General features: G+C 39.5%; 2 protein-coding genes across 5 annotated transcripts in view; both read right to left on the bottom strand.

Annotated features, from left to right (window-relative positions):
• Positions 1–119: 119 nt before the first annotated feature.
• On the bottom strand, positions 120–9,405 carry tpp1 (tripeptidyl peptidase I). The gene is made up of 13 exons (XM_019887166.1): positions 9,280–9,405; positions 8,650–8,724; positions 7,760–7,899; positions 7,106–7,256; positions 6,283–6,404; positions 6,013–6,200; positions 5,036–5,234; positions 3,462–3,650; positions 2,709–2,781; positions 2,501–2,621; positions 2,254–2,415; positions 1,374–1,499; positions 120–1,189 (listed from the first exon to the last, which is right to left on the bottom strand). The coding sequence occupies exons 1-13, from the start codon at positions 9,288–9,290 to the stop codon at positions 1,049–1,051; spliced, it is 1,698 nt and encodes a 565-aa protein (XP_019742725.1). The 5' UTR covers positions 9,291–9,405; the 3' UTR covers positions 120–1,048.
• Positions 9,406–10,409: 1,004 nt separating this feature from the next.
• mis18bp1 (MIS18 binding protein 1) overlaps positions 10,410–21,057 on the bottom strand; it is a 14,374-nt gene continuing 3,726 nt past the window's right edge. Inside the window, exons 4-17 of one of the 4 annotated variants that reach the window (XM_019887285.1) lie at positions 20,934–21,007; positions 20,455–20,576; positions 20,265–20,355; positions 19,352–19,488; positions 19,123–19,271; positions 17,407–17,476; positions 17,047–17,149; positions 15,907–16,944; positions 14,200–14,381; positions 12,680–12,807; positions 12,102–12,244; positions 11,515–11,599; positions 11,387–11,441; positions 10,410–10,916 (exon numbers count right to left, since the gene is read on the bottom strand). In XM_019887285.1, coding sequence (XP_019742844.1) covers positions 10,816–10,916; positions 11,387–11,441; positions 11,515–11,599; positions 12,102–12,244; positions 12,680–12,807; positions 14,200–14,381; positions 15,907–16,944; positions 17,047–17,149; positions 17,407–17,476; positions 19,123–19,271; positions 19,352–19,488; positions 20,265–20,355; positions 20,455–20,576; positions 20,934–21,007 — 2,478 coding nt within the window. In that variant the 3' untranslated portion in view covers positions 10,410–10,815. Of the gene's footprint in view, positions 10,917–11,386; positions 11,442–11,514; positions 11,600–12,101; positions 12,245–12,679; positions 12,808–14,199; positions 14,382–15,906; positions 17,150–17,406; positions 17,477–19,122; positions 19,272–19,351; positions 19,489–20,264; positions 20,356–20,454; positions 20,577–20,933; positions 21,008–21,057 lie in introns of all 4 variants that reach the window. The other 3 variants (XM_019887286.1, XM_019887284.1, XM_019887283.1) reach the window with 3 other exon arrangements.

Below are 21,057 nucleotides of genomic sequence, written 5' to 3' on the forward strand. Positions count from 1 at the left end.
ATTTGCAGTACTGCAACCATTTGGCACAAACCAACTAATCTTTTGACATCACACCACAAAACAGCAGCACTTGATTTTCAGCTTTGGGAGTGGCACTTTATATTAAAAAAAAAAAAAGCACATTTTGAATTACTATTATTCCAGTGATTTGCTTGCTTTATGGCTGTAAAACACTACCGCCTACCACTTATGTATCCGTGTATAATTGTGTATGCATAGCAAATTAGGGTTGCACAATAATTCAAATTTTAATTGGGAAAATGATTTTGGCTGCGATGACTAAATTAATCTCATCCTAGGTGATATTTGGGGGCTCTGCTGCATATATAATCAAGCACTTTGTCATCTACCAGCAGTCGGCCAACCACCAAGTGAGTGAATGCATGATTCAGGCTTCATTTGGCTTCCTGAATAACAAGAGAGTGCATTCTGATAAATCATGGCGAGTTTGAAAGGGATCAACTTCGTTTGCCTGCACTTGTTTCGGATACAAGGCAAATTATGTTAAAGAAGACGGCGCATTTATTCAGTTAGCCCCTTGGCACATTTTTCTTTTTTTTTCTATTATTATTATTAAACCTTTCAGGGACAGCGGTTACTATAGTGGACAGCTTATCAGGTCACAAGGGTGCATGAAAGGGTTAAATTTTAATGCGTTCTATTTTAAAGTTTCATTTAGCCTCGAAAACTCTTAACACGCTGGTTGAAAAGTAGTGCGGTAAAAATACGTTTTCCCAAATTAATTATTGTGCCTAATAATCATAATTACCAGTACAATACTGATCAACATCAATTTGGCCATAATTGTGCAGCCCTATGTCACATTGCTGTGAGCATTCGTTAACTTATTCCAAAATTGTTTGCAGAAAAATGTACAACCCTAGGTAAAAAAAAAAAAAAAAAATTAAAAATTATTGTATATTGAGCGATAAAATCTCACTGAAGACCTGAGTGAGTCAATGAATCAGACAGCGTTGGCAATCGATCACAATGACTACACAATGTGTCGATGTTTGGTACCTGTCCTGTAAGTAGCACCTGACTGACTTCACGAAGCTATTAGTGCAGCCAGAAGCGCAGGGTAGTTAGGTGTTCCCCAGCCTGTCACCGGGTCCCACGACGGTGCCGCACAGAATCCTTGCCCTTGTACCAGCTCATCAAGGCATGCCAGGTGACAACCTTCAGTCACCTGGAGACACAACACCACGCAATCCTCTGGTATGTTTCAGACAAGCATTTCACGCTCGCTTATTACAACTCTATTTTACTCGAGCTGAACTCCCAACGTCAAATGTGAACAAAAATGTCAATTTGATGCATGAACAAGCTTTAGAAGGTAGAATAGAGGTTGGAGGAGCAGAAAATTCACTGACATCAAACAGAGCCTGTCCCTTGAGCTTGTAGAGGCGAGGGTTGAGGAAGCCCAAAACGGGAAGGCCCTTCATCAGACGTTTGTCATTGATCAGAGAAAACATCCCACCAACCACCGGGGTTGACGCCTGGAATGACACAAAAACAATACTTGTACATAAATGCAGGCAGCAACAGGAGCTTCGCATTTTCTGCTCAATTCACTTTGAAAAGCATCCATTAATGTCCCCGAGCGAGGACCTGAAAGAGGAATGACCTCACAACTTCTGTATTCGACAGAGTGACGGTCAGGATCATCAAATTGTAAAGCGAAGTATGGGAACTTATTTTGCGGAAATGGTCATTGAGATTTACCCCAACCAAGACTGTATATCAGTGGTTCTCAGACTGAAATTGTCATCTCATTAAAAAGGGGCATACTTAGAAGTTGTGTGCCACTAAAACAAACAAAATGAACAAGTTACTCCTGCCGACCTTTGCTTTGGGCCAATTCAAAGCCTTGACATGACTGTGATGTATCAGCACATAAATCTGAGATTCCTACATTAAGTTTTTTAACTCTGTTCTTAAGAGAATAAAGCTATTTTTTGCCCCAAAATTAAAAGCGTAATCAAACCTAGAAGAATATTTTTTTCAATTAAAACTTTGAATTTCATAACTTTGCAACTTTATTTTCTTGACAAAAATACAACTATTCTTGTAACCTTTGATCTTTTTTCTTAAAAATGGGCACTCTCATGGTAGTCATATTTGATTGACTTTAGGAGAGTGAGGGGGTCTTTGGAAAAAAAACTCCCTGGACCCAAAAGGTTTGACAACCACTCATAAGTTAAAAAAATAAATAAATACACAAAACAACAACAACAATCTGAATAATTTTACCGATGTCCCAGACACCCACGGCACGGGTACTCTGCTGACAACCACCCAGTAATTATCCGACAGCGCCGCTATGTCAGGATAGGCTCTCCCGCTGACATTGAAGTACGACTTCGGAGGGAGGGTCGCCGCTACGCTATTCAGGTATCCGGCGACAGCACTGGCCTGTGGGAATGAATGCACTGCACTTTTTTGAATGCTCGTTTCGCTTGACTCAATCCTAACAACACCGTTGACGTCATATTCCTGCCTGGTAATCGGGCATCTTGAAGACGTTACTGAAGCCTCCTCCGCTGATGTAATCTGTTACTTCATAAGTCACCGTGAAAGGATTCTTGAACGAGGTACCACCGACCGTGGTCACATAAGGGCTGCAAGCAAGATTTTATTCAACTTTTTTAAATACAGGTACAATTTGTGACTGTCCTGAGTTTGATTGCAGGGTCTAGAGTTGTTACCTTGAGGCGGGAAAACTGGGCCGGAAGGAGTTTTGTTCTTTAGATACGTGCCAGCAGCCGGCCCCGCTATCACCTGAACACAAGATCAGTCTGATTTAAAAATAACTCAAGTGCACACCAAGGTTATTATAGTTAATAAAAACTATTGCAATAACTAAAAATAAAATTGAAAAAAAAAAACCCATTGTGGTTAACGCAATAAAATAAAACAAAAATGCTTAAACTAAAACTAACCCAAATGACATCTTCCGTTTATAAATCGAACAAAAACTAATAGAATTAGAGTGCAAATCTCCTTTTCTGTTGTCTTTGTCTATTAAAATCATACATGAGCTTTTCTAGATTTATTTTAAATGTATTTATTTTGATATTGCTTGCAGTACGCTCGTATAGAGGAAGGAAGCTCAAACAGTTGCTTGAGAATTGCAGTTGACTTAATACTTGCAATCTTGTTTTTTTTTTTTAACCTCATGCACGCAAACGCTTCACATTGTAAAAGACAACAAATAAAAACTAACCTAAAACGATGGTGTATTATCAAGAGGGCGTATCAGCAAAACAATTGCAGAAACAAAAAAGTCCACAACACGGGATTTTACCATGACATGTAATCTATAGTTTGTTGAAAACCAATTTTTGTTCCAAAACTCTCAAAACTTCCTCGGCAGAAGTAAGAAACAAATGTATCCCTCATAGACTTAGTCATTTAATCAGCTATCCAATTTCATAGTCGTGTTGCTTCCTATTACTGACCAGAAGCAAAAAGCAAAGAGAGGCCCCTGACGCCGGCCTTCATGAACTCGGTGTTGATGCGCCGCATGTAGGCAGTGGACAGACTGTCCTCGTCGTCCCCGTAGCTGATGGTGTGCACCCAAGGCAGGTCAGACATGTTGCTAAGCAGGACCGCCCACTGCAGGAACGGCTCTTGGGACTCGTGACGACCTGGAACACAACCGGGATGATCACCCACCATGCTTATGAGGATAAGCAGAATAGAAAACGGATGAATAAATCGAGAATCAGGGAAGAGCACACAATCCAAGAGCTATGTCAGCACGAATACATAAGTAGAGTACAAATTTGTGCTGTCAAGCGATTTTTAAAATAGTGAGATTAATTATGATTGTAATTAATTGATCTAATTAATCTCTATTTTAATCTCATCTAAAGTTTGCTAAGAAAAACCTTATTTTCATTTTAAATTCAGTACATTATTGAGGCAGATCAAAAGATGGATATCACAAAAAAAAAAGTGGCACGATAAAGTCTTTCATTGGTTTTAAACAGACTTGAGCAGATGCAGTACTAGCCATTTACTTTCTGCTGTATTTGTGACTAGTCCCAAGTCCTACCTGCAACCTTTAGTTTCGACCACGAGGGGGAATATCACTGTTTTGTTTGTTTTTGTAAATCTTCAAAGAATTACAAAACACAAATAAAATAGAACATCAGGTCCATAAAAAGTGCTTAGGTTAACATGTCAAAAACAGTAAGAAGACTTTTCTGAGCAATACAAGTACTGAACACTGAACTTGCTTCAGATAATAAAAAAATAAAAAAAGAGACCCTTAAATCACAGTGCTGTAAGTTAGCACTTCAAAAATAACTGCTCATAATTACAAAATAACGTGCTGAAATAAACATCAACCACTTCCAATAGGCTACTGCGGACACAGCAGCTACGCTGACTTCATGCCTCATACGCGGGGAATTCTCCTCGAGTGTAGTTTGGCAAAGAGCTTTGCTCTGGCTCGCTATATCGCTAACACTTTCGGTGCTAACGTTCACTGTGGCTGCACTCGCGACTGGGTGCTTTGCATTGATGTGGTAGGCTAAAGTTGAGCTGCTTCGGTGGTAAGCAAACTCCTTCTTCCAAATTAGGCACAACACTCTACCTTTATCTATACTGCCGTCAGGGCGTTTTTCGAATAGAAGTTTTCCATTCATTAGGCCGAGAACTCCTCACCGCTGCTTAGCTGGCCCTCCCAACTCCAATGGGAGCCTATCAGCTTCTGCTAACACGCCCAAACATAATGACCGCTTCAGGCTGTGAATGACCATTGTTTTCCCACCCTCAACAACTCGAACACCGGAAGCCAACACATAAAAATGGATATTATAAAAAGGCAACCCACCTACACAAACAACAAAGTTATAGATTCAAATGTAGATTAACACGATTAAAATACATAATGCACTGAATATGCTTGTAATTATTTGCAATTAACGCGTTAATTTGACACCTCTAGTAAAAATATACATGAAATGAAGTGCAGATGTTGTGCTACAATGACCATACACTACTAGATGTGACTTTGGTTACAGACCTGGATTTGTGAAGAGCCACGTGGGGATGTTGGCCCCAGTGCTCATGATGTACTCCACATCCAGACTGGCCTCTACACCGGGCTTTTCGGTGCCCTGGGTCCCCACGACACGGTCCACCTTGGACAGATGCTGGAAGCTGCCACCATAAAACCTCATAAATTCCGCCAAATCTGCAGGGCTATAGTACTGCTCCAGGAACTACAACAGAAACAAATAGCCGATGCCCAAAAATGCATTACAGTATATAACTACTGGACACGTCCGTCAGCAGGTACTCCTGAACAATCTCAGAATATTCAACACAAGAGGTTGACCAAACATTTTTCCCTTAAATTGCTAATCATGGGCAATTTTGATTACTGTTGTTAACAGGTGTACAACTGCTTTTGCATCACGGCCATTTTTGATATTTTGGTTGCCTTACTTGTTACATTAGAGGGCGACAATGATGGAAAACACTTTCACTGTGATACAATAGAGTTCTGCAGTACTCAGGAATATTTTTTAAACACAGTTCTTGCATTACATCACTCATAGTGAAGTTGTACAAAACGGTGTGATTGTTCAGTACTATAAAAACACAAGGTGGGCCAAAACTAGGTATACACTTTTGAAATTACCGTTACTTCTTTTATAACTACTGTGAGTAATGGCAAATTTGACAGAAAAACAAAGTAAATGAATTCTAAAGCCATCTTGTAGATGTATCAAAGAAAGGCAGAAAAGTAGTTTTCAACAAAGAAAGGAAGAACGTGAAAATTTTTTTAAATCATCAATTCATTGATAAAATAATCAACACATGAATCGGCCATTAAAATAACTGTTAGCAGCGGCCCTAGATGCAAGAATAAAAAGCAACTCCGAGGGAAAGAAAGGAAGGAGGACATGAAAGAAATGATTCCAGGAAAGAACCTGGAAATGTCATAAAAGGAAAAATGTTGTCTGTCCTGCAACATTTTCATAGTGAGGGTCGCACCTGAGCTACAGCCTGGCTGTTGTTCCGAGCTGATCCCACATCAGCTGCTGTCAGATTATAACGGGTCCTTAAAACGGCGGGAGTCACTCCGAAGTGAACGGCGTCATCGCTCCGCTGGATCCCCTTCGACTTAGATGAGGCCAAGCCAGGCTTGTGTCCTCTCGGAGGGAAGCGGTGAAGCCCTCCCACTGTCATAAAAGTAGATCAAAATCCAACTTTCCAACACGTGGAAGTCAGTGGCCATGTCCGATGTCAACAAATGAGCCACACCAAAGTCAAGGTGTTGTGCGATGTCATCGGGAACGGAGTAGGGTGCTGAGGACCTCACGATGGATCGACCGTCTCTGACATAACGCTGGAACCTGCTGCCAGGTAGAAGAACCTCTGCAACCCTTGATGCACAAGCCAAGAACACAACCAATGATCGAGTACATTAGCCTCAATGCATCACTGCTAGTGTAATTTTTGAACATTTTCAGAAAACAAGAAAAAAAAAATCATTCCTTCAATTTAAAAAATAAAAATAAAAAAAAGAGTACGGTTGCTTTGGTCATCCTTTGCACGTTACCTTGAGCCGGATGACTGAGACTCGACACAGAAAGTCAAATATATCAATTAGATTTTTTTTAGCATGCCTATTGGTAATTTTTTGTGAGATTGTGAAAGTAGGTTAGAGACGCGATGGCTTATTATGGTATTTGGCTGACAAGATGTGGAATGACATTTGGAACAAAGTAATTGATCTATTCCCATGATGCTGGTCAACCTGCAATTTCCCATCGGCAATAATGGATGGCCACCATCCAAAACCTTTTGAAACTGTATCGGCAATATTTTGAAGTGTTACAGTGTCACAAGTGTGAAAATAAGTTAATCGCCAAAAAATAAACAAAAGGAATGTTTTTAATTTAAATCTGATTAATCAATTAAGAAAAAATACACAGACTAATCGATCATTGAAGAAAAATCAGAAAACAAGAAGAAAAAAAAAAGACATTTACACCGAATACATGAAATTGGTCTCGGTAGCTTCAAACCCTGATTGGAACACTCCAGGGACATAAGAAAGACGTTTTTAAAAAGATATGCTTACTCTGCAGTCAATGTGCACTGTAAGAAGTCTTGAGTGTGAACCGTCAAGCAGTTTGTGACGCCATGATTCTGCAGCCAGCTGCGCACCACCTTTTGGGACGGGTCAGATGGATGCACGAGGGAGGCCACCTCCTCAAGTTGGAGGTATTTACCTGAGGCAGGAGAATTGCATCAGCACAAGCTTTCTAAAGGGTTTGGGGCACCAAATGGTATAGATAAAACCGCTATGTAAGTGTACTTCATTTAACATTTGGGGGAAGGGGGGGCGGGTGTCAAGTGCTGTGAATACTTTCCAAAAACAATGTAGCTGTCAATGTGAAAGAATGTGAATGTTTTTTTGTCTCTATGGTAACTAGTCCAGGGTGTACCACGTCTTTCACACAAAATCAGCTGGGATAGGCCCCAGCTCACCCGAGATCCTAATGAGGACAAATCCTATGGAAAACAGCTCACATGCTAGAACGGTACTTACTGAAAGAGGAATCGAAAGAGCAAAGTGAGACTCTCCTTATCTGGGGAAACGAAAGCTGCTTTTCAAACTTCATACAATGAGGAAGTGTTTCCCACAGTAAATACTGTTGGATGCTGTACAAATATTGTTGCCATTTTATCACGGCAAGTATGCCAAAAATTTGAGCTTGGTTGGTTGTCCTACCATACTGAGGTGAGTCGGGGTCAGACACCACTTTGAGTGTCTCTTCCAGCACGTCAATATTCTGCTGCTTGAGTGCAAAGGTCAGTTCAAGCTCTTCGGTTGGCCTGAGCCGACCAACACGAGTCCAGTCCCTGGGCACCCTGAAGAGAACAAAAGATGGAAAACAATTATCCTCAGCCCCTGTCAATTTGGGAAAGAGTAGCTAGCACTGGCTACGTGCTGACTGCCCCTTTGACTTGACAGCGGCGTGATGAAAGATTCCACTTGCGCTCCTTGTCGGGTGGATGGCATGAAAACATAGTAAACATCTCATGACAATAAAGTTGTATTCAATTCAATTCAAAGACAATGTAGGAAAAAGTCCTGTGGTGGAAATTATGAGGTGGTCAAGTGTCAATGGCAAGCTGCTTAATATAAGATATAGTAAGTGTTCAAGAAAAGATAGTCATTTGTGATTTGTGTATCAGTGGTCAAGAAAAGATAGTCATTTGTGATTTGTGTATCTTTTTAAAAGTATAATTATCTAAGACCAAATCAAAACCAAGATGAATTTGCTAAAAAGGAAAGTAGGAATTGGTATGTTTACAGGTTGTGAAGCCGTGACATACATGCTGGCATCACCGCACTTCTGGTGCATTTTTTACTATTTTAAGGATAATGTCAAAATTACAGTCCACAGCAGCAAGATAATGGGTAGAAAGAAGAAAGAAGAAAAGAAAACAAACTATGTATTATACCGAGTATTTAAACAATTAATGTAGGCAACGTTTGGGCAGGCATTATTCACAAATGCTTGCTATACAAATGTTAGGAGAGCTCATGTGTCAAAATAGGTTGTTTTGGTCAATGGATGACAAAAAGTTGATGTTAAGATTGGAAAATGTACTCACAGGACATTTTGGTCATATTCCAGGTATCCACTCCACACCAATGGGCTGAACAACAAGGGGATGACCACTGCAAACCTGATGAGAAAGAGATATGGGAAATAATATAAAGTATATAATAGTAATATACTTTATATTGTATACTGGATGTAAGCTCTTAGCGTAAAACGGGTAGCGTCAAACAGCACGTTTCGACCTACGTACATGTAATAATGATGCGCCTTTCGTCGTAAACCGAGAAACCTACGACTGCATTCCCAGTTTTTCATTTTATTCTATTTTATTTGTTAACTACAAGTGCTTTTTATACAATATCTGCGTTCGACTGCGTTGTCGGAACGAAACCTCACCGTGGACCAAGGACTCTGCTTGCAATGTTGAATATCTAACAGAATAAAAAAATAATACTGCGGGTTACCTCGGATCACAACCAAAGCATGTGCACTTCATCCATTTTTTACAGCTGTTATCTTGCTGGATTAGCTAGCGGCTAATAACCGAACGCGGATGTAGGTCATGTCTCGGAACCAAAAAGACTTCAAAACATGTGCCTCTAAAGTAACGTCACAGCCGTCAATTCAGCTATTTCCATACTAAAGGGATTGAATAAACTCCAAATAAAGTGAAACTTACGGCGTGTCCATTGTGTCCTTCGCGCCGTCTGTGTGCTTGTTGTGAGACGGTACGTTAACTTACTGGCAGGCTGCTGAGAGGTGCACTGATCACATGAGTCCTCACGTGACCAGCGACCTACAAAGACATGTTTCACTGGCCATTTCAATAGGTACACCAAGAGACTTGAGAAGTAGAATTGGGCCAGAACGCTGCTGCTCGACTTTTAACGGGAGCACACCTGTAGCCTACATCCGTCTCTCCTCTAGCTCCTAATACATTTTAGAATTCGTTTGAAAATGCTATTGCTTCTAAAGCACTGAATGGCGCTTTTACACCACACCAACAAGGTCTCTGAGGTCTGCTGAAAGATTACTGCGACGATGTTCGCACCGGTTATTATTATTATCATCATTTTGCCCATATGTGACAAGTATCTGATTTTTTTCAGTGGGTGGTAGTTTAATATTATACTCTGAAACCCTAACCCTAGTTTAAAAACCTAATTAGAAATTTGTTACTGTATTAACAAGTGTGGATTAAATTACCAGAGACAAATTACTGGTGTGTTTTTCCATATTTGGCTAATAAAGATGATTCTGATAGCCCTTAGAGATGCAACTTAGGGGTATGCATCTCTCCAGGAATAAACGATTCAAAGGATATCACGATATATTTTCAAATAATATTGGTTCAATTTGACGTGTCCCAATACATGTTTTACCTCAACTTTCAGGGAATTATTTCGAAGTTGTGGCAAGAAACTTGATTTTGAAGGAAAAGCACCAGTTATTGCGTTCAAAAGTCAATCAAGAACTATTTTTGTCACCATGTGAAAATACAGCTTATTTCCAACTACAAACCATAGACAAATACAGCTGGACATTTTAGACATGTGACATCACCACTACTATGTCCGGCACACTGTTAATATGCTCACACTGTTAATATGCTCACTCAAACACCATGTCACATATGTTGCACATGCACTTCTGAAAGAAGATATTTGCTTGAATGAACCTTCCATCGTAAAGTATTCTTAATAATGAATGATATTCATATATGTGAAGATGATCATTTTAATGATTTCTCACAATAACAACAATGATTTAACAGGAAACAGTTAAACACCAATATGCAACACTTCTAGAAATATCTGCTTGTGTTCAATCACATTTTCAAAATATGACTTCTACAACAGTCCTAGAAAGTAACAACATCCCACAAGATTTATTCTTCAACTAAGCCAAGACTCAATTTGTTGAACCACTGCGCCCCCCAAAAAACATCCAACAATTAAAGGGAACACAGCTATTACTCTTTTAGATTCAAAAAACTATAAACATATTTGTCCATAATTCAACAGGATTTACATGTTCAGATCAGGAGGCGTCAAATCCAGGTCCGGAAAGTAAAAACCCTACCACGGTTTGAATTTAGCCACACTTGCTTCTAATCCTGCTGAGCTTCGTTTACCTGTTTGGTTGAGGCAATGTTTTGACGTTCTGGACCAGGATTTGACAGTTCTGGTTTAAATTTGCCTGAAGTCAATTTACTTCAGTCATTGTCCGAGAAATAAAAATCCTCCTCTTCCCCACTGTCGGACAACATGGCAGCTTTCTCTGGAAACATCTCCCTCATGACAAAGGAATCGTTTCCTAAGGGAGGAAAAAATGGGGTTGAAGGTGGATGCATACTTTTCTCATTCTTTAGGTCTGAAAGAACACAGAATTTCAAAACGCTATTGAAGCATTTTAATGTGTACTAACTTGTTTTGTGTATATAAAAGCAGTGTCTTTCTATGATAACATTAAAACACTTTACAGTGTCTTAAAGTTGAGGAAAAATGACACATTTTGGACAGAAATACACGAAATTAAAATTATTTTACTTCATATGAATTAGTGAGTTGGTATTATGCTAGAAACATTGTAATTAATGTTAAAAAAATGCATAGGAAAAAAATCATACGGCTTCAAAAAAAGTTTAAATTTGATGTTCAGCCTAATAAGCAAATATTGTAAAAATGATCGTCTTCATTTTTTGCTTCCTAAATACATTTAAATTGGATTTAAAAGCATTTTCACATCATCAACTCCCCGATGGGAACCCTGCCAATGAAACCTACCTGTTTTTTCAAATGGTCTCGCTCTTCTTTTAACTGCTGGTGTGGGCACAAAGTCCTGATAGGGATCATAAAAGAAAGTAGTAAGTAATCTGCTTCTTGAAATTGACTGACAAGGATATAAATAGTACCTTTGCTGGAACGTTTTTGTGGCCGTTGACCTGATTTTGTTTTATCGCTTTCTGCAGTTGAAAGACATACCTGTCCTCATCGCTCCTTGAAAAAGGGAAGGGGGCCACAAAACGAATCATTCAGCAGAACAGACATATGAAGGACATATCTTGAATGAGACTAATTTTTGTTTCCTAATTATCGTTGGGCATCATTTGAATTTGAACGATTCCACCTTTAATATGTTCCACAAAATTGCAGCACAGCCACAATGGCTGCACAGCACTTTTCTACTTGCAAGGTAGTCAAACTGTTTTAATACTCCTATTCATGACACACTATCAGGAACAATTGGAGCTTCACGCTCTTGCTGAAGGACACTTCATGGTCACGCCGGCTCAGGATCAAACACACAAGCTTTGGGTTAGGAGACAAACACTCAACATTTCCATTTATAAACGATGGCCCAAATTTCAGAACTTTTTTAGGACACCTTGAAAAATATTTTGAACTGTGAAAATTTACATAATACGTCCCAGTGGAAAACTCTTATATTGACACAAAGCTTTCCTGAATTTTGTGGTGCGATCTGAGACAAAGCTGTCACCTGTTTGTAGAATACACCAGTCCAGGAGAGGCATGTAGACACCGAGGAGTCTTCACTTGAGGGAAATGCAGTGAAACGGGTGTCAGTGGCTCCAACTGGCTTATTTTGAAGTCCTGCTCTCCATCCAAACACATGGACGGGATCTACTTGTTGTAATGGCAACAAAATGTGGGAAAATGTGTGAGCTCATCTCCAACTTGGATGGCGTTCGAGCAGTGTTTCCCCAAACAGGCCGTCGGAAATGATGCAGTTTAGCATTTATGCATTCATTTAACATAATGTATCGTTGCAAGGGGGTGTATGACGACAGGAGGAACAGTTGAATGCTCTGTCACAAGAAGACAAAAGGTGCAATGAACTTGCAAAGGTACTCATTGCCTCAGATTAAATAGAATTTGTTGTATTATCATTTGTAATTATTTCAATACATGGTATATACTTGACATGGCATTTTGTTTGGTGGTGCGCTTGGAGATTTTTCGAATGTAAAATATACATGATAAAATGTGCCTTGGCTCAATTAGTGTTCAGAAAAACCGTTACAAAACAGACCCATTGCAAAAAGAAGCGATGCCAACCTCAAAGCACTGATTGTGTGTGGCGCTGAAGGCGTCATCTGTATTCTCTCGAGGCATTGTCTCCAGGAACTGACGCACCTGCTGTTTTCTCTTGAAGGTTCTCATGCCTGCAGATATGATGGGATGGCCTGGAAAAGAAAATTTGAATGTTTGCACAGAGTTTGTACTCAATTACATATGCTGTACCATTTGTTGCAAGGGATGTATTCCAGACCTTCCAGCGATAGCTGAAAAAACAATGCTGTAGAGCGGCCATAGCAATAATTTTTTAAAGATATAGTTTTTTAAAATGTATTTCAACTTATGAAAACATATATTTAACATGTGTCATAAGTTTTACTGTTCAGTTATATTCTGGGGCTGCTTTGCTCAACCTGGCACTGGGTGGTTTGAACCAGCGCTGTGTCTGGTCGCACAGACATTTTAAGACAACCAAGGCATTCTGGAGCAAAACGTGTTGCCCACTGCCAGACAGCTAGATCAAAGTTGCAGTATGAGAAAGAAACAAACACATAGCGAATAGACGAACAAGAATAGCTCAGAAAAAAAAGTGTGACTATTTTCGAGTGTTGATATAAAAACTTCGACAAATGTGAACAAAGCTACAACATACAGTCTGGAAAAGGCACCCATCAAACCTGAAAAATTTTGCCAGTTACCATCAATTGAAAATGACATCACAATTGCTCAGGGATCAGCTAACAACCAATCATGACTCAGCTTCAGAAAACAGCTGAGCCGTGATTGGTCCTTTCCCGAGCAAGTGTGATGTCATTTTCAGTTTACAGAAGTGGCAGAATGGCAGCCTCCTCGAGAGGGCTAAAAACAGCTGGAATTTGCTGCTTTAGTCATATTCCACAAACACAATATTCATCAGAATGTCGTGTTTAGACTCGTGAAGGCGCACAGAACTTATTGTTGTAAATGAAATTTGGCAGTTGACTTCCCCTTTAAACAACATGAGCTCATTTTCAGTGTCTTTCTATACATTACTATTGTCAGTTTCAAGTTATGTTGTGATCATTTTTTTCATCAACAAAAAGGAACTAACAATTTTGTCAGCGCGTGTATGAACAAATTAGAGCCTTCAATCCACCCAACGTCTTCTTTTTTTTTTCCAATGTAGGAGGCAGCCGGAGTATCTGGAGAAGACGCACATGAGCACGATGACAGTGACAACACACAGTCTTCATAGGAAGGCTGGAGCTGAGATTAGAACCCCAAATTTCAGAAATCCCAAGCACGAGGTGTCGTGTAATTCTGACTTGATTCCTGTTATAGTGTCGTTCTTCTTTAATGGTGGATGAATCCAACTTCACAAGATCCTCAACGAGGGTGTATGATTATGTTCATAATATTTTGACTTTATTCCAGTAGAATTGCTGCTTTTTTCTCTCCCCACCTCAGTATGTCTCGAACACTGCTTTGTACGCCGCTCTGTGACATCCCACAAGGAGCATGAAAAGCAAACTTATTCTACATCCCCCTCCATGATGCCTCATGCAAGGCCTTTGCCTTACCTGTGCCTTTTGCTGCTTTCGCCGCCTTTTTCTTTTGTTTTTTGCGGGTGCTCTCCGTAGGGGTGTGGCAGTCTTGCAAGGCCAGGTCTTTGTTGTGGCACTCCTCAGCAGAGCGCGTGCCAACCATCATGGCCACCTTTGCCCAGTAGAATGGTGTGTGCGAGGGGTAGCTGGACACAGCCCTGCCAAAGAGCAAGTTACGTGGGCACAGATGTGAGTTTCTGCTGTCCAGAATTTCTTGCAATGCGTGGCAGTGATTCACAACAATTGGGCCAAGAGAAATGATCAGGTGGACTGTGGGAAATGATCCAATTTCACCTGATTGGTCTGAAAAATGAATTATTTCGAACAAACAATCTATGCGTTTAGTCATCTTTGCCAACAAAGTACACTACTCTCAAATAACTTGAGTGAAATATAAGGATGAAATTTAAAATGCGCCAACGACAAAGGTTAAACAGGGGTAGAAAATGTCCAGAATAATTGTTTTTTTCTGGTAAAATTCCTTGGGAATTTAAATTGGGAATTTCTAAATCTATTTCATATTTGAGACATTCTTTAAATTAAGGGTACTTTGAGCTCGCGTCTGCGTGGGATTTCTCCGGGTACCCCGGTTTCCTCCCACATTCTCAAAAACATGCATGGCAGGTTGATGGAACACTCTAAATCATCCCTCGGTATGATTGTGAGCGTGGAGAGTTTTTTTGTCTTTGTGTGCCTTGCGAATTTTTCCACTTCATTCAAGCATCAATATCGGGATCTTGATCATGTCTCGAACATCCTGTTTGAAGTCGGGATAGACTGATTATCAGCTGGGCCGATTATCGGCGCCGCTATTTGGCATTTTGAGGCATATCGGCATTGGGCTTAAACAAATAAAAAAAAAAAAACGGCAGGTGAATTAAAAGATCATGTTAAAATTGAGTGAACCTCAGGATTTTTTTTTTTCACTTGACGTTCTCAGACATGCTGCAGAGCTTGGAAAGTTGCTGCACTTTTTGCTTTTGCTTCAATTTAAAACAAAGTGAAACATTAACATTTCAGTGATACTGACATTTTGCAAAAACTACTTACTGTAGAAACTTTGGGTGGCTATTTTTTTGTTGAAGTTTTCACTGAACTTTCTCAGACATGCTTCTGAGCCTGGAAAGCACCCTGTCTTTTTGTTGGAATTTTAAAATAAAGATGTCATGCATCATTAACACATTGCGTAACTATCCTCCTTTTTACTGCAAATGAACATTGGATCCAAATTCCCACCGTAAAGGTGAGGGTGGATGTTAGGATCATCCTAAACTTTCAACGCAAAGCCAAATATCCCCGTTTTTTGGGGAGTAGTGTACAAAGGGAGTCAGAAAATCTCCTGGATTGATCTTATCAAAAATATCAAATACAAACTACCAATTAAAAATGTTCCCCTTCGAAGTACCCACCCTGGAGCATCTTGCAAATGAGGATTTAAAAAATAGGGTATTGTGATCAGGTGTGTTGCCATGAGTTATCCTGCCACAAGTCTCATCTCTTTGCTCTTTGTAGACATGCTGGTTGATCGTGTGGTCAACACTGGAGGAGAATATTCAAAGTTTGAGTTTGAAATATATTGTATAGTTGGTGACCCCAGTACTGGAAGGTTTCTGACACAGCCCATGTGAACCTTGGCTCCAAAAATGGTTGGGAAACAAGCACGTGGGTGACTGTGAGTCTTACTGTTGTAGTTTTGTCAACTCATCCTGCGTCCACTCGTCCTCATCTTGGCCTTGAGGACAGGCATCGGATCCTCTGCTGGAAAGCTTTTTAGATTGCGGCAACTGTGTTAAAGCCTTTGCAAGCGACACTTGTTTGAGGCTCTTGCTTTGAGGATTCCTGTCTTGCTTCCTGGGCGTCCTTTTGCCCTGCTTCTTCCTCTTTGTAGAAAGCGCCGCCTTCTTTTCCAGAGACGAAGACTCAGGTAATTTTTCATGAGCGGCAGGAAGCTGAGGAGGAGCGCAATTTCTCCCTGACTTTGTCAGTGGAGGAGCATTGGACGTCTTTGTTTTAGACCCCTGTCGGGGAAGCTTTTTGGATTTACTTCGAGATGACAGTGTGTTCTCAATGTCTGACTGATCATCAGAGCAGGTGGTGTGATGACTTCGCCTCTTGTGCGGCTCCTCCTCCTCCTCAGATTCTGATGATATGTCATAAACAGCAAAAAAATCAGGGGGAGGGTGTTTCCTCGTTGACCTCACTAAAGGTGGTGTGTTGAGCACACTCTTTTTGGACCTTTGTCCAGGGAGATTTTTGGGCTTACTCGGAGATGGCAATGTGTGCGTGTGCTTCCTCTTGTCCCGTTTTTTCCTCTTTGTCGAAAGCACCTCCTGCTCTTCCAGTGAGTTAGACTCTGATAATTGTTTATCAAGAGCAGAAAACTGAGAAGACGTGTGTTTTATTCTCGACCTCTTTAATGGACGAGCATTGAGCACCTTCTTTTTGGATTCTTGTAAAGGAAATTTGGGGGGTTTTGGCATTGTGGCCTCATTGGACACCTGTTCATCAGTGCGAGCAATGTGATTGGCTCGCCTTTCGTCCTGCTGCTCATCAGGCTCTGATAATTTGTTATTAATTGCGGAAACCTGAGAGGGCGTGTGTTTTTTCCTGGAGTTTACTGGAGGGGCATTGCACACTTTTCCTTTGGATCCTCGTGGGGGGAGCTTTTGGGGTTTGCTTGATGGTCGCGCATCCTCATTGCTCGACTTTTCATGAGAGTTGGCCGTGCGATGGCTTCGCCGCTTCACTGCTGCTTCGGTTGAAACAGGGGGATTCTCGTCAGGTTGAATTTGAACTTGACTGTGTCTGCGAAGCGACGTCTTGTCTTTTGTCAGTGGCGGCGGCTGGACGCTCTCTTTGATAGTCTTGTCTTTTGTCAGTGGCGGCGGCTGGACGCTCTCTTTGATAGATTCACGTGGTTTATGACCTATAACCATAAGAGAATTGGTTGCCAGTATATGGATTCAATTCTATTTTTTTTTATGTTTTTGAATAGTCTTTTCAAAGGTATTGGAGACCATCTCTCTGGATGATATGAACTCCTATTTCCCTGTCAGACAGATGGTAGAGTAAAGGGCTGTGCGGCTGTAAGTGCACAAGTGAACTGCGATATAGTGAGGGACAACTACATTGTCGTGATGTGGCTTGGCAGCAGCTGACAGGATCAGGCAAATTAGCATTTACCTTTATCGCTGAGAAGAAAAGCCTGGGCAGGTTTTCGAGACTTCTCCATATACACTTCTGGAGCAACATTCTGCAGAAATTAACATAACAACCGTCACAAATTCCTATGTAATCGCACATTTTGTATGTGCTCCAAATGTACAATAAAAATTGTATTTTACAATTTTTTAAATACTTTTATTAGCATACGAGTGGTCATTGTTAGCATGACTTAGTCCGGATGCAGAGTTGTGTCGTTACCCTTGTTTTGCCTGTAGAGTTGTCCAACTCATTCTTTTTGAAACTTTTGTTGCTAACCGGTAGTAAATACCATATGTAAATCGTCAGGCCAAGAAAATCGGCATTATTAATATTATATATTTTATGTTAGTGTCCACTGCACCCTAAACATCCTATCAGTTTCACAAAAAAAATAAATAAATAAAAAATGTAATAAAATAACACAAAGCAGGTCACCTTTAACCTACAGTAGTGCGTTACTTGCATCACTGGAAGTTGTTAGCAGTCAGCAGTCTGCACTTGCAGCCAGAGCTGTTGCATCATCTCTCTCTGTCTTTTTTTTTTTTAAATTCTCATTCAAAGTTTGTTTCATCTGCAATTCTTCAATGGCACTGGCAAAGAATAGCGCCAGGAGAAGCATTTTAAAAAAGGGTACACGTGAGCTATGATAGTGATGTTCATGCAGTTAACGCACTGCAAAAGTGCGTCCCATGATCTCCGACTAAGGGTAGGACTGATTTCCTTTTCACAAACTCTTGTTTCTACTTTATTTTTCTGTTTTGTTCATGTTAGTGGCCGTTATGGCTGTTGCTCATCATGGCATGTGTGCGCGCGAGTTTTTTCTTTAATATTTTAATCATGTATCTTTGTTCATTTCTCTATATGAGGAAAGGGCAGAACAATCACTGGAAAAGCTCCTCCACCAAAGGACAAACTACAACTTTGTGTTCAATTAACTCTTCCAATGGCACAACCGACATTTTCAGTTGATTTTTTTTTTTTTTTTTTTTAAAAAAAAAAAAAAAAAAAATAAACTGAAAATGTCGGTTGTTTTTTTTTTTTTTTTTTTTTAAAAAAAAAAAAAAAAAAAATAAACTGAAAATGTCGGTTGTTTTTTTTTTTTTTTTTTTTTAAAAAAAAAAAAAAAAAAAATAAACTGAAAATGTCGGTTGTTTTTTTTTTTTTTTTTTTTTAAAAAAAAAAAAAAAAAAAATAAACTGAAAATGTCGGTTGTTTTTTTTTTTTTTTTTTTTTAAAAAAAAAAAAAAAAAAAATAAACTGAAAATGTCGGTTGTTTTTTTTTTTTTTTTTTTTTAAAAAAAAAAAAAAAAAAAATAAACTGAAAATGTCGGTTGTTTTTTTTTTTTTTTTTTTTTAAAAAAAAAAAAAAAAAAAATAAACTGAAAATGTCGGTTGTTTTTTTTTTTTTTTTTTTTTACTTTATGTGCAGCACTTTGTATGCAGCTGTGGTTGTTTTTAAATAAAGTTGTGTATACTGTAGAGTTGAGTTTTTAGGGTTGGTAAAGTCAGCATAATCATGCATGCAGATGAATAGTTGTCTTGAATGGCATACCATAGCTTTGTATGAAATACATAATGACGAGGCAAAATGTTTTCTCATGAACAAGTTTGTCAACAACAAGCAATAGCTGTCAAAACAGGTCCAATATTTTAGATAAAAGGAAGACACGCTGGAAAAAAAATTGTGGTACTTACAGGGCTGAGGACGATGGTGTTGTAACATTCAAAGATGGTAACATTCATGTCTGCGTCCAGAATGACCCTGCCTCCTTTCCAATAATCAAGGGGTGGCTTGATCAACCGACCACTCCGAGTCACTTGTTTGGAGGACGTATAAGTGTCCGCTGCAAAAGAAAAGCACACATATGAATGAAGAGAGCAAAAAGAGTCTGGAATGCTGCAGATTGATCAAATTATAATTCACCTTGAGGTTGTTTTTGTCTTGTATTTGTTCTGACTGCATTTTTCTTAGGTCTTTTCATCGTAGGGTTGAGAGCAGACGTCTCTGTTGTTGATTTGGTAACTTTGCTTCTCTTTTCAGTGTTCACTTTTCTCCTGCTGCTAGAAGGAAACAAATCCGGCTCTTGATTAAAAATGTGTGTGTGTACGTGCGTGTTTTATATGGGGCGTCCCAACTAACCAAGACGGTCCTAACATGCAACATTTTGAGGTTACAAACGGCACACAGGGCAAGAAGCCAAACTCACACTCAGTTGCAACCATACTTAGCTGCATTTAATTTATACCCAAGAAGTACTTTTGATGCAAATATTTTCCATCACTACAATTTGCAAAACCTGCAGAAATTACACAAGACTGCTGAAGGGTTGATGATTGACTGAAATGCTGTCAATTACCGGTAATTAAAATTGAAAAATGGTGAATGTCAGACTGAAAAAAGATGACTCATTATGGAAAATGCGGATATCAAAGTAGTTTTAAAAGCCGACTTATTTGGAAGGCTTCACATTTCGAGAAAAAAAGCAAAGTGGCTATTTAGGATGGGGTGTGGTTATGTTGTCATCAGCCGTTTATCTTCATTTTTGTGGATTTAACCGTAAAAACCAAATGTGAATGGAAATGAACATCACCCCAGCACTGTTGGTGCTGTTTAGATGAGTAAAAAATACTCTCTTGGGACAATTATGGCTTAACTACCGCCCTAGTGTTGGTTAGAGGGACTACAACATGTTAGGATTTTCTCACAAATTCGGGTGATGCCGCCACCTAATGAAGCAAAATCCGTTATAAACAATGAAACCGATGTACTGGTTTCCAATAAAACATCTTCAGAAGAACACAGTCTGTACATCTAAAATAGTGCAGAAAAGTCTTACTCTTTTAATTCTGACAACCACTTCTCATAAAGCTCTTTCCAATTTGAAGGGAAGCCATGTGCAAACTTCCTCAGAAGCCAACGGGGAAAGTCTATCACAGAAAAATGTGATACATGGGTCAGTGGAAATATCTTTCGACAGATCACAACATTAGGAACACCTTCCCAATTTCACACTCCATCCAGCTTACCAGTATCCACATCCAGATTCATCTTCCCCACCAGTTTGTAAACATTGCCGGACAATGTCTTCAACACAGTGCTGGAAATTCTCTCTAGAATAATGTTACTGTTCCATGGTATCCTGTCCTCCCTGAGCCGGATGAAACACAACAAAGATGCTGTCAAGTCTTACATGTGTAATTTGAAAGACAAAACTGTCCTTTTACACAGTCCCAGTATTGAAAACAGGTACTGAACTAAATATTTAAACAAACAAAATAAATAAATAAATAAATAATAAATTGACCTACATGCGGATTCCTTGCACAAACAGGCCATTACGATTCCTCCTTAGGAACCACTTTTCAAGACTAAAGGCACTCTCCTGCCAAGGGGGGAGAAAAACAAAATTAAAAATGTACACACACACACACATATATATATATATATATAACTAAATATTTAAACAAACAAAATAAATAAATAAATAAATAATAAATTGACCTACATGCGGATTCCTTGCACAAACAGGCCATTACGATTCCTCCTTAGGAACCACTTTTCAAGACTAAAGGCACTCTCCTGCCAAGGGGGGAGAAAAACAAAATTAAAAATGTACACACACACACACA

The sequence above is a fragment of the Hippocampus comes genome, unplaced genomic scaffold, assembly GCF_001891065.2.
Source record: "Hippocampus comes isolate QL1 unplaced genomic scaffold, H_comes_QL1_v1.1 scaffold176, whole genome shotgun sequence".
In the NCBI taxonomy this organism is placed as follows: domain Eukaryota; kingdom Metazoa; phylum Chordata; class Actinopteri; order Syngnathiformes; family Syngnathidae; genus Hippocampus; species Hippocampus comes.